The sequence below is a fragment of the Cervus canadensis genome, chromosome 18 (assembly GCF_019320065.1).
Source record: "Cervus canadensis isolate Bull #8, Minnesota chromosome 18, ASM1932006v1, whole genome shotgun sequence".
Taxonomy (NCBI): domain Eukaryota; kingdom Metazoa; phylum Chordata; class Mammalia; order Artiodactyla; family Cervidae; genus Cervus; species Cervus canadensis.
In genome coordinates, this window is record NC_057403.1 from 13,439,995 (window position 1) to 13,452,150 (window position 12,156).

General features: G+C 47.8%; 1 protein-coding gene across 2 annotated transcripts; it reads left to right on the plus strand.

Moving 5' to 3' along the window:
* Positions 1-3,541: 3,541 nt before the first annotated feature.
* Positions 3,542-10,761, plus strand: LOC122421337 (putative killer cell immunoglobulin-like receptor like protein KIR3DP1). 2 transcript variants are annotated; one of them, XM_043437191.1, is made up of 9 exons: positions 3,542-3,706; positions 3,848-3,883; positions 5,051-5,329; positions 6,215-6,514; positions 7,518-7,817; positions 8,788-8,838; positions 9,596-9,718; positions 10,443-10,495; positions 10,606-10,761. In XM_043437191.1, exons 1-9 carry the CDS (start codon positions 3,673-3,675, stop codon positions 10,759-10,761), a joined length of 1,332 nt encoding a protein of 443 aa, XP_043293126.1. In that variant the 5' UTR covers positions 3,542-3,672. The 2 variants fall into 2 exon arrangements, with proteins under 2 accessions (XP_043293126.1, XP_043293127.1); XM_043437192.1 differs by lacking the exon at positions 10,606-10,761 and having other exon boundaries at positions 10,313-10,448.
* The last annotated feature ends 1,395 nt before the right edge of the window (positions 10,762-12,156 follow it).

Below are 12,156 nucleotides of genomic sequence, written 5' to 3' on the forward strand. Positions count from 1 at the left end.
GAGGAGAACCCATTCTCAAGGCTGGAGAAGTCAATGGCAACACACTCTAGTATTCTTGCCTGGAAAACTCCATGGACAAGGAGCCTGGTGGGCTACAATCCATAGGGTCGCAAAGAGTGGACGGGACTGAGGGACTAAGACTATTCTCAGGGCTCTGGACTTGAAAGGTATGACACTTTCCCATTAGTACAGAGATAAAAATTTGCAGAACAGACAGAAACTTTTGTCTTCTTGGGGGCTTAAAGGGATATTATGACCAGACCTACATGGAACGCTTTGAGAACCAAGGATTTAGCATTAAAAGTTTTCCACAGTGGAGTGGACATAAGTATACCTATAGCTGATCTGTGTTGATGTATGGTAGAAGCCATCACAGTATTGTAATTGTCCCTTAATTAAAAATAAATAAATTAAGGGGAAAAAACTTTGGATCAGTAATTCTCTGGTGGTCCAGTGGTTGGGAATCAGCCGGCACATGGAGGGGACAGAGGCCCAATCCTTAGAATGGGAAGATTCCTCATGCCATGGGGCAGTTAAGCCCATGGGCCACAAGCCCATGTGCCTAGAGCGGGTGCTCCACAACAGGAGAAGCCACGGCGATGAGATCCCTCACACAGCAAAGAGCAGCCCCCCTTCCTGCAACTAGAGAAAGCCTGTGCCCAGCGACGAAGACCCAGCACAGCCATTCATTAATTAATTGAAAGTTGGCAACAGCCAGCTATACCTCCTCACCTTTTAGAGAGAGAGTGTGTGTGTGAGTGTGTGTGAAAGTGTGAGTTCACAGGTGGGTATTTAACCTGTATTTTTCTCTCCTCTCCTTGGAATTTTCTTCCCCATGGGCTAGGGTTATTTTACCTTTAGTAAACACTGTTTGACCATCCCTCCCCTTCAAAAAAAGCCCATCTAACCCTGATAAGATGATTCTTTGGGGCATGAGTTCACCATCTCATTGGTCTGCTGGCTTTCCAAATAAAGTCACTATTCCTTTCCTGAAGACCTCATCACTCTGCCCAATGACAAGCAACATGAGGTTGGACTCAGAGCACATTCATGAGACATTGGCAGAGGTGTCATTCATTTTAGACAAATTCCGTAGATATCACTCTCACAATTGATATCTGTGGTTTAAAGGAAGATACGCAGATGGCCAACAGGCATATGAAAAGATGCTTAGCATTGCTCATTAGTAGAGAAAGGCCAACTGACACTGCAATGAGGTACCACCTCATACTGATCAGAAGGGCCATCGTTAAACAACTGATGAATAATAGGTGCTGGAGAGCATGTGGAGAAGTGGGAAACCCTCTTACACTGTTGGGGGAGTGTAATCTGTTGCAGCCACTGTGGAAAACAGTTTGGAAGTTCCTCAAAAAACCAAAAACAGAGTTTCCATTTGATCCAACAATTTCAATATTGAGCACATATCCGGAAAAAAAACTATACCTTGAAAAGATTCATGCACCCCTGTGTTCACAGCAGCACAACCCACAATACCCAAGACATGGAAACAATCTAAATGTCCATCGACAGATGAATGGATAAAGAAGACGTTGTATATGCCTATACACACACACAATGGAATACTACTCATTTAAAAAATGCAATCAGGAGATTTGCAGCTGCATGGATGGACCTAGAGATTAACATATTAAGTGAAGTAAGACAGAAAGACAAAGACAGTTAACATGCGATATCAGTCATATGTGGAATCTGCAAGGAATGGACCAAAGAAACAGAAACAGACTCACAGACATAGAGAACAGGCTTGTGGGTGCCAAGGGGGAGGGGAGGATTGGGAGTTTGGGATGAGCAGATGAAATCTGTTTATACATAAGATGGGTGAACAATCAATTCCCACAGTACGGCACAGGGGATTCTGGTCAGTATCTTGCCATAAAGCATGATGGAAAAGAATGTATGTGTCGAGCTGAATCAATTTGCTATACAGCAGACATGAACTAACTTTGAAAATTTTTTTAATTTTTAAAAATTTGTGATTTATATATCTGCAATGAAACATTCAGTTCAGCTCAGTTCAGTCGCTCAGTCGTGTCCGACTCTTTGCAACCCCATGAATCACAGCACACCAGGCCTCCCTGTCCATCACCAAGTCCCAGAGTTTAATCAAACTCATGTCCATCGAGTCGGTGATGCCATCCAGCCATCTCATCCTCTGTCGTCCCCTTCTCCTCCTGCCCCCAATCCCTCCCAGCATCAGGGTCTTTTCCAATGAGTCAACTCTTCACATTACATGGCAGTAAAATGCACAGACTGAAATGACAAAGAATACAGATCAACTCTGAAACATGATATTAAGTAAATAAAAGGAAATTTTAAGAAGGGTGACTGGACTGTTACTCCATTACATACATAATGATCAAAAGGAGAACAGATTTATTACTTAGGGAGCATCACTCATGTTAACAACCCCCACTCCCAGCCAAATGGTGTGGAATCACTGTCCTTACTGAGGTTCTTTCCCATCTATGAACAAAAGCAGAACCGGGTGTATGTCTGCCCTTAGAGACCTGAAATGGCTGGCCATTTTTTTCTGGTTTGCAGTTGATTCTTGTGGACACCCCCCTCACTCAAGCATTCTGGACTTTGGAAGTCTCTACCTTACACATTTTTACGTAGTAAGCAAGGTTGTCCACCTTTCCTAGCAAAACAATTTCCTTTCCTTCCAAAAGAACCCCCCACAATCATCTTACACACCTTCTCTGTGTACACGTGTGGGCCTTGGATTGGAAAGGGAGAAAGAGAGAGAGACAGAGAGACTGTGTGTGTGCAAACTTTCCACTCATAGCTGGGAAATATTTTCAGATAAAGAAGAAGAGTCAGGGGAAGACAAATATCACGTAATATTGCTTATTCGTGACATCTTAAAGAATGAACTTATTTACAAAACAGGCACACAGAGAATGACCTTTCGGTTACCAGGGGCAGGGGGATGGTGGGTGGGGTAAGGGATTGATTGGCAGTTTGGGTTCGACATATACACACGGCTATCTTTAAAATGGATAACCAAAAAGGACCTACTGGATAGCACAGGGAACTCTGCTTAATATTCCAAACTCCCTAAGTGGGAAAAGATTTGGAAAGCAGTAGACGCATGTGTGTGTATAATCACCTTGTTGTACACTGAAACTAACACGGTTAGCTCCTTAATCACATATACTCCACTATAGAATTTTTTTTTAATTTTCTAAAAACCATAATACGCATGTCTCCTTCTCTTATAAGAATGCAGAATCAAAGTTTCTATTAATGAGTCTTTAATTGGCAACCTGCACTTACGTGAGATACGAGGTAGGTACATGTGATTTCTCTTATGCAAACAGTTAAGGTTAATGACGTTTATCATGAGGTTGGGAAAAGCATCTTGCCTGCTATACACTGAATCATCGTTACTACTTCATAAAAGCAGCAAGATCTGTTCAAATCCTCCTATGTTTATAGTGTTCAGGGAAACAAAAAGTGACGCTCAAGTCATGAGGTGACCGCAGTGATGAGGCTCAGACAGACTTCCATCCCTTGGCGTGAGAAGAGGCTACCCATCTTCCCCTGTGACCTGCACCAGGCTGACTGTATGAACAACACCGCCCGCCTTCCGCATCCTGTGACTCGGTCAGCTTCGCTCAGTCCTGCCTCCTGCCTCACAGAAGCAGAGCCATGTGGCCCTCACTCCTCAGCCTCCTGAGTCTCGGTGAGTCTGGAAAGACCTGGTAGTGAGGTTTATCCTGGAAATCCGGGGGCCTCCACACGACTGACCAGGTTCCCTGGATGAGGGTGCAAGGAGCGTGGGGTCCATCGGGACAAGCCATCTCTGACGGGCTTTTCCTTCTAGGATTCTCTGTGAGTCTGAGGATCTGGGCAGCTGTGGGTGAGTCCTCCCCATCCCTTATTTCTGTGTTCAGCAAAGCAGGCGGGGCTGAGGCAGATGACACTGGGGGGCAGGGTGAGACCCCTGTCAGTACAGTGAGAGCCGCGTGCCCTGTGGATCCCAGGTCCTCCTCTTGGCCTTGATACTCATCTTCACTCTCCCCAGAGGTCAGCCCAGCTCTGGACTCTGGACCTGAAGGGACAGTGTGAAGTCTGGGAGCTGGGAGCTGGGCCCCCTGAGTGCCATTTCTGTCATGAGATGGGAGCAAGCGGCTGCAGCCCACAGACCCCTCTCCAACAAGGTGGCATCTCCAACCAGCCCTTAGCAACAGGATCTGCAGGACCGCCTGCTAGACCTGACCCCAGGGGAGGGGCTGGGCATCAGGCAGGACCACCTGGACCTGGTCCCACATTGGATGGAGGCTAGCTAACAAAGGAGCGGGGTTCATGGTTTCCTTCCTGCTTTTCAGTCAAGTGGCTTTTTCTCTTCTTAGTTGTGTTACTGTAAGTCATTCAGTCATATCCGACTTTTTGTGACCCCATGATCTGTAGCTCACCAGATTCCTCTGTCCATGGGCTTTTCCAGGCAAGAATACTTGAGGTGGCTGCCATTTCCTTGCCCAGGGGATCTTGCCAGCTCAGGGATTGTACCCTGCTCTCCTGCATTGCCGGAAGATTTTGTACCATTTGAGCTTTAACAAATCCAACAAGGAAGTCCTTTCACTTCTTTTCCATGCATCAATTTCTCTGTGGTGTTTTCTTTAGCCTGCAGCATGCAACTTGCAGGATCTTAGTTCCCTGATCAGGGATCAACCCGGGCCCTTGGCAGAGAAAGCGCCGAGTCCTAACCACTGGACCGCCAGGGAATCCCCAGTGTTTTGTGTGTGAGAGAAAGTTTCCCAAAATTTTCTCAACCTGAGGAATGATTCTTCTCCTGAGAAGAATCACCTCTGAGAATCATATTCTTAGAATCTCCATGATGTCTGCCTGGGTTGACTGTGTCTCTTTGTGTCCCCAAGCCCCAGGTATCCTTTAGCACCACTGTGATGCACTTTAGGGGAGGACACTTGCAAGAATTGAATGGAAGGGCCCATGGGCCCATGGGGGCAGGGGGCAGAGGAGACTGTTCCTATTTTCCTCTCAAAGTCTGTGCCTCCTTCTCTCCTAGGTGAATATGACAAGCCCTCTTTGTCAGCCTGGCCAAGCCCCGTGGTTCCCTTAGGACAGAGTGTGACTCTTCGGTGTCACTCCAGTTCTCCATTTACAGTATTCAGACTGTTCAAAAGAGATGGGACCAGTTTGCCCAAGCTCCGGGAACATCAACTCAACACCTTCACACTTGGCCCGGTGACCAGAGAACATGCCGGGTCCTATACGTGTTCTGGAGCGTACACATCTCGCTCTGTGCGGTCCACACACAGTGACCCCCTGCAGATTGTGGTCACAGGTAGGAGGGGTCCAGCCCAGCCCGGGATGGCCGAGCCTGCAGGCAATCCTACCCTAGGTCCACATGCCAGTGCAGCCAAAGACGTCCTCAGGATCCCCAGCCAGAACCTAACCAGGGAAAGAGAACCCAATCTGAAAGTTTAACTCAGGGTGTTGAATAATGGATGGGTGCCCCAGCACAGGAAGGAGGACCTCCCTCGGCATTAGTTAGACAGGATGCGACCACTGCCTGCCAGGAGGGAGGATGGGAATGACCCTGATCCAGCACCTGCCAAACAATAGGGAGCTGTAGCCCCCTATGAAGGAGCTGGAGCCCCCCGGAGGAATCCCAGCAATGTCTCCAAAGGCATGAGGTGGGGTCACAGATGGAAAATGTTCCACTTTTTCTCCACTGCCTTCCTAATTTTGCAAGTCATCACCCACGTTATAGGAGATGTATGTGAAGGGAGACAGGGTATGCATCCTCAGAACCATCCCAGCCCCTCAAATGCAAATTAGGGATGGAATGAAGCTGAGAGCATGGCAACCCACTCCAGTATTCTTGCCTGGAGAATCTCAAGGACAGAGGAGGCTGGCAGGCTAAACTCCATGGGGTCCCATAGAGTCGGACACAATTGAAGTGACTGAGTATGCTTGCATGAAGCTGAGAGCAGATCCAGCAGCTAAAGAGCTTAGAATAAACACAGAGGAGGCTGGAGGTCTTGAGCAAAGAGAAACAGAAAAGCATGAGCCAGACCCGAGAACAAGGCTAGAGAAAATGCAACAGAACAGACAGGAAGGGTAATTGGCTTTGGTGGTTCACGGGGACATTTTTCACACCTTCAGCTCTCAGGGGAAGCGCTGAGGCTGGGTGACTCACTGAAACTCACAACCTCTTTGTTCCAAGGTGTGTTCACAAAACCTGACATCTCAGCCCACCCAGGCCCCATAGTGCGGGCGGGAGAGAATGTGACCATCCGCTGTCACTCACCACTGCTGCTGGACAAATTTATGCTGCACAAAAAAGGCAGCAATGGGCATTTCCAGAGACGTGGAGAGACGTTCACGGGTAGGCGTGCCCCAGCTGACTTCTCCGTTGGCCCCATGACTTTGGCGAGTGCGGGCACCTACAGATGCTATGGCTCTCTCAGCCGCTCCCTCTATGAGTGGTCAGCCCCCAGTGACCCCGTGGACATCGTCATCACAGGTGAGTGTGTCCAGACCAGTGCCGTCTGCTGTCTGTGTCACAGAAGGTCTGGTGTCCAGTCCAGCATCAGTACCGGGAGACAATGACAGGCGTGCAGAGATGCTCACACACTCAGGAGAGGGAACAAACCAGAGAGAGAGAGGAGAACAGAGCACCTGCCATGTGGTAAAGAGAAGACACAGCCGGTGACAGAGTGAAGGAGCAAGAACGTGAAAGAACGAGCAATGGAGAAAAATGTACCAGAACAGGGACCCGGGCAGTTCCCGGCTCAGGCAGCCAACGATGGTTGCTTAAGGGGCTGGTTTCCACCTTCATGTCAGAGCTCCCTTCCTCTGTCAGGAGCGCTGTGGTACCAGACGCCCTTGCAGTCTGGCCCCTGGGTGGTCAGGACAGAGGTCGACACCTTGAATTTGCTCAGCCTTATGGTTTAACCCGTCCTTCTGCACAAAGAGGAAGGAGTTGTCCCTGCCAACCCTCCCCACTATGGAGTCCCTTCCAGCCCCTGGGGATGGGCAGGGCAGCACTGAACACTCCCTCAAGTTTGAAGTGGTCAAAGATCCAATGAGATGCTGGCAATCTCCCGGCCATAATGTCTTTTTCTGGGTCAGTACCATGTTTTCTGATGGTCTCGGCCATACCTAGTAGGTTCCATCTTTCAAGAGAACCCCACATCTTGTTGATTTTTGAAGTACATTTTTTCTTATTTATTTCTGTTGAAGTCTAGTTGATTTATGATGTTGCTAATACCTGTTGTACGTAAGACTGATTTAGTTGTTCATATACATATATTTCTTTTCAGAGAAAGGATATTAAATGACAGTCCATTATTAACGTTATGTTTGAATTTTCCCCTGTGCTGGGTATTCGTTGCTGTGGGGCTTTCTGTCCTGGTGGTGGGCGGCCTTCTCATGCAGCGCTTCTCTTGTTGCACACTTTGGGCTTTAATCCTCTATTTAGGACTTGAGTGACTCAGTGCTCTAATATCAAGGTCTCCTCCTTCCAGGTCTGTCCAAGAAACCCTCTCTCTCAGCCCAGGGGGGCCCCGTGGTGAGGTCAGGAGAGAACGTGACCTTGCTCTGCAGCTCCGAGCGCGCCTTTGACCAGTTCCACCTGATCAGGGAGGGGGAGAACCTTGGGCGCCCACTCGCTGGAGGGCGGGGCCCCGGCGGAGCACTCCAGGCAGCGTTCCCTCTGGGTCCTGGGACCCCAGCCCACAGCGGGGCCTACAGGTGCTACGGCTCCTTCACTCGCTCTCCCTACGCGTGGTCAGACCCCAGCGACCCCCTGCTCCTGTGTGTCACAGGTGAGGACCCTCCTCCTGGCCCAGCTTTCTTGTTGCTCTTCAGTCGCTATGTTGTGTCCAGCTCTTTGTGACCCCGTGGGCTGCAGCTCGACAGACTCCTCTGTGCTTCACTATCTCCCCTTCGTGGATCACAGCCTTGTCCTGGTAAACAGGCTTGTGTAACTCAATGAAGCTATGAGCCATGTTGTGCAGGGCCACCCAAGCCTGACGGGTCATAGTGAAGAGTCCTGACAAAACGTGGTCCCCTAGACGAGGAAATGGCAACCCACTCCGGGATTCTTGCATGGAGAACCCATGAAGAGTCCCATGCTTTACAATATAGTCAATGAGATTGCGCTGGGCAAAAAGTCCATTTGGGTTTTTCCATAATCTTACTCTATCTCTGAGCTCTATCTCAGGGGCCCCGTGCTGGTGTCAGGGGACCTTTGGGCTTCTGGAGAAATAGAGGCAATGAGAACCAGAGAGAAAGAGAGATGGTCGACGGCATCTCAACCCTCTTCCACCTCCTGTGTGGATGCTCTTCATCAGAGTCCGGTCTATCCAGGCAAATAAAGAAAAGGGTCAGGGTAGATCCAGGAGGAGGAGAGGCTAGGCTGCTTTGGGAAGATCAGAGATTGTATTGGCCCCTTGCTCTTAGTGTTTTCCCAGAAGCACCTCTGACATACAGGTGATTTCCCAATTAAGGAGCATAGATATTCATTCCCGGAGCAGAGAGAATGTCTCTTGCTTACAGCTGTCTTTCATTGTCAGGCATATCCTTCCCGCCTCCTTCCACCATCTCTTCCCCAGGATGGCTGGTCTACTCAACGCATTCACGTGGAGGGACCAGAAGCTCTCCCCTCCCCCATCAGTACTCTGAGGGATGACAGAGTAAGGACAGGCAGGAGGTCAACCTTCCAGAAAGAATAGTCCTCCCTCAGTGGGTATGAGGAAGGTTACTTGCTCACCCCTTCTGTCTTTTTTCCCCTAGGATCCACTACAACTACTTACCCATCAACCATGGATCCACACACCACAGAAGGTAAGCAAGATGGTCTCCTATCTCAGCAAATTTCTGAGAAGACAGAGGGTTCCTGTGTGAGTGTTGGTTCTACCACCTCCCATTTCTGTGACTTTTGGCTCCTCGACGTCCCTGTCATGTCAGCATTTGAGACAGTAGTCTTCCTAGAACCACAGGGGGCATTGAGCTCCTCATACTCTGTGACTGGGAATGTCTAAATTACACAAAGCTGGTCAGAGTGACCTAACCCAATGCTTAAAGGAGATGCTTACCCTCTCTCCACCAGGATCTTTGGGGATGGATGTGGGGGTGGGGGGCAAGGGGAGAATTTTAGGGAGCACCTTAAATGTCTGTTATTCCTCTGTTAGTGTTTTATGAATTAAACATTCCAGAGTTCAGATATAAAAGTTCGTGTCTTCTTGAGGATTCCATTCCAGGTCTATGTGGATGGAGGAGAAATGTATTGTGGATTAACGTGGTTAATCATTAAGGCATTCATGCAAAAATGCCATGCCTTGTCATATGGGGCAGCAGAGAATAACTGTTTCGATGCCTGGGGGACCTTGGTTCAGACCTCTGCTGGTCTTGCATGGCCTCTTTACTTCATCCACTGCTAGCATCTCTCCTGGATGCTTTGATACCTTCTGGGAAGTGGAGACCATAACTGATCAGGTTGACAGATGCTGACAGTTTGACGCAAGGATACGATACATCCAGTGTGTAGGGGCACAGCCTACTAAACGAATAACCAGAACTTCTTCCATTTGCTTGTTGTCAGAAGCAGGGCTTCCTCAAGAACACTCCAGCATGCTGTATGTTGTCTTTGGGCTTGTCATAGCCTTCACCTCTACCAGCTTCATCCTCGCTGCTCTTGTCTGTCACTGGTGTTCTACCCAAAATCGTAAGTCTGAAGGTGGTGAGCTCAGCATCATCTGATGCAGGGGAAGGTGGGCTCATAGCAGTGAATGGCATTTTCACTTCCTGAAGGTTAAAAACTCATTTCCATTGTTGAAATCCCTGATGGAACATCTTCCAGAGACCCATGGAACCCTGTTCTTTTTATGAAAATATGTGTTGACTTACTCTTGGCTGCATCAGGTCTTGGCTGCAGCATGGGGGATCCTCATTGCAGTGCTGGGGTGCAGTTCAAGGCTCCAGAGCTCGCAGGCTCAGCAGTTGCAGCATTGAGGATAGTTGCTTCAAGGCATGTGGGGTCTCAGTTCTCCCACCAGGGACAGAACCCACGCTCCCTGAACTGGAAGGTTGACTCTTAAGCCCTGGGCCACCAGGGACATTCCAAGCCCTGTTCTTCCCTTCAACTTCAACAATCCATTTTTCTCTCCAACATGATCTTGGGAATCTGCTCATATGTTGAAGAGGATGGTCCATAACAGAAGACATAGAATGGGTCCATGGGTTTGCACAGATTCCTGAGACAGTCCGTGAATGGCTGGGCTTGTATATGAAATGTTTTGTTTTGTTTTGTTTCATTTAGTGGAGTGGACAGGCTCAGCAACCTGGGCCACACCCCTGCCTTTTTCTGGCTTTGTTGTCCCAATCAAAGTTACGGAGGTCTGGAATAACTGCCTCCACCCCGAAGAGCCTTGACTGTCTTTCATTCGCAGATGTTGCCATCATGGAAGGAGAGCCCAGGGAAGACAGAACAGTGAATGGCAAGGTCAGTCCTCCCAGCCCAAACCCTTCCATAGCCCGAGCCCCTCCAATGCCCAAAGCCCCAGCTTTCGAAGATCACATCTCAGTCCATCATTCTCACCTCTCTCCTCTCAGGACTCTGCAGCAGAAGATGTGATATACGCTCACTTGGACCTCGGGACCCTCTCTGAGAGACAGTTCATTCCCACTCCCCTGAGGCCCATGCATGCCTGTGCCCAGCCCAGTATCTATGAGGAATTCAATGTAAACCAACACCATGCTGAGCCCTGACCTGGCCCCATCCTCTGAGCACACAGTGTTACAAATTGAGGACCTTGATCTCTTGTTAAAGGGGTTCCTCATGGACACTCCTTCTCCTCCAAAGCAGCCCAGCAGCTCTGAGGTGAGGAGTGGAGTCCAACAATTATAGTGTCATCTTCAAAAATCCCACCACCTGTTAATAATCGCCTGGCTATTCTAGGACTCTATTGTAACTATCTCACTGTTTGGGGAGATGCTATAATCAATCTCACATACTAGGTAGCTTGTCATGATCACCTGACTTTTTCTAAAATTCCAATAAAGCATAAAAAATTTGCCAGCTGATTCTTCAAATTATTCAGTTTAAAATAAAACAAAACCAATAAAAGAAAACCCCTCTATTCAGTAACATTTTACAAGGGTAAACTTATTTACAAGACTGAAACAGACTTGTAGACTTAGAGAACAAACTTAGAGTTACCAGAGGGGAGGAGTAGGGGGACAGATAGATTGGGAGTTTGGGATTGACATGAACACACTGCTATATTTAAAATAAAATGCTTTCCATGAAAAAATAATGATGCTATTTGGCAAAATAAAAAGATGAAGTATACTCTGTTTGATATAGCCAGTATGGTGCCACTAATCATATGAGGCTGAATGCATGCATGCTAAGTCAATTCAGTCATGTCTGACTCTTTGCAACCCATGGACTGTAGCCGCCCAGGCTCCTGCATGCATGGGATTCTCCAGGCAAGAATACTGGAATCAGTTTCCATTCCCTTCTCCAGGGGATCCCCTCGACCCATCGAACTCAGGTCTCTCATGTCTCTTGCAATGGCAAGCGGATTCTTTACCACTGAGCCACCAGGAAGCCCCCTCAGCTTTTTAAAAAGAACAAAGTCCTGTCTTTTGAGAACATGGATTGACTTGGAGGGCATTATGCTTAGTGAAATAAGTCAGACAGGGAAAGAGAAATGCTGTATGTTTTCACTTATATGTGGGATCTAAAAATCAAAATAGGGATTTCCTTGATGGTCCAGGGACTAAGACCCCCAATGCAGGGGGTCAAGTTTCAATCCCTGGTCAAGGAACTAGATTCCACAAGCTACAACTAAAAAGATATCATGTTCCACAACTCAGATCTGATGCAGCCAGATAAACAAAAATAAGTATTAAGAAAATAAAAATAAATGAACAAATAGAACAAAAGAGAATCAGACTCACAGACTCAAAGAAGAAGCTAGTGGTTACTGGAAGGTAGAAGAGAGAGGGGTGGGTGTGAGGGGCAACAAAGCATGTAGAGTGGATTAAGAAAAACCAATAACCATTTATAAAATAAATAAGTCACAGGGTTATAATGTCCAGCACAGGGGATATAGTCAATATTTTATAATATTTTGTACTGTGTGTAATCTATGAAAA

Coding starts and splice junctions, on each gene's coding strand:
- LOC122421337 (XM_043437191.1), top strand. CDS start 3,673: ATGTGGCCCTCACTCCTCAGCCTCCTGAGTCTCG. Junction 3,884..5,050: donor GAGGATCTGGGCAGCTGTGG/GTGAGTCCTCCC, acceptor CTTCTCTCCTAG/GTGAATATGACAAGCCCTCT. Junction 6,515..7,517: donor CGTGGACATCGTCATCACAG/GTGAGTGTGTCC, acceptor TCCTCCTTCCAG/GTCTGTCCAAGAAACCCTCT.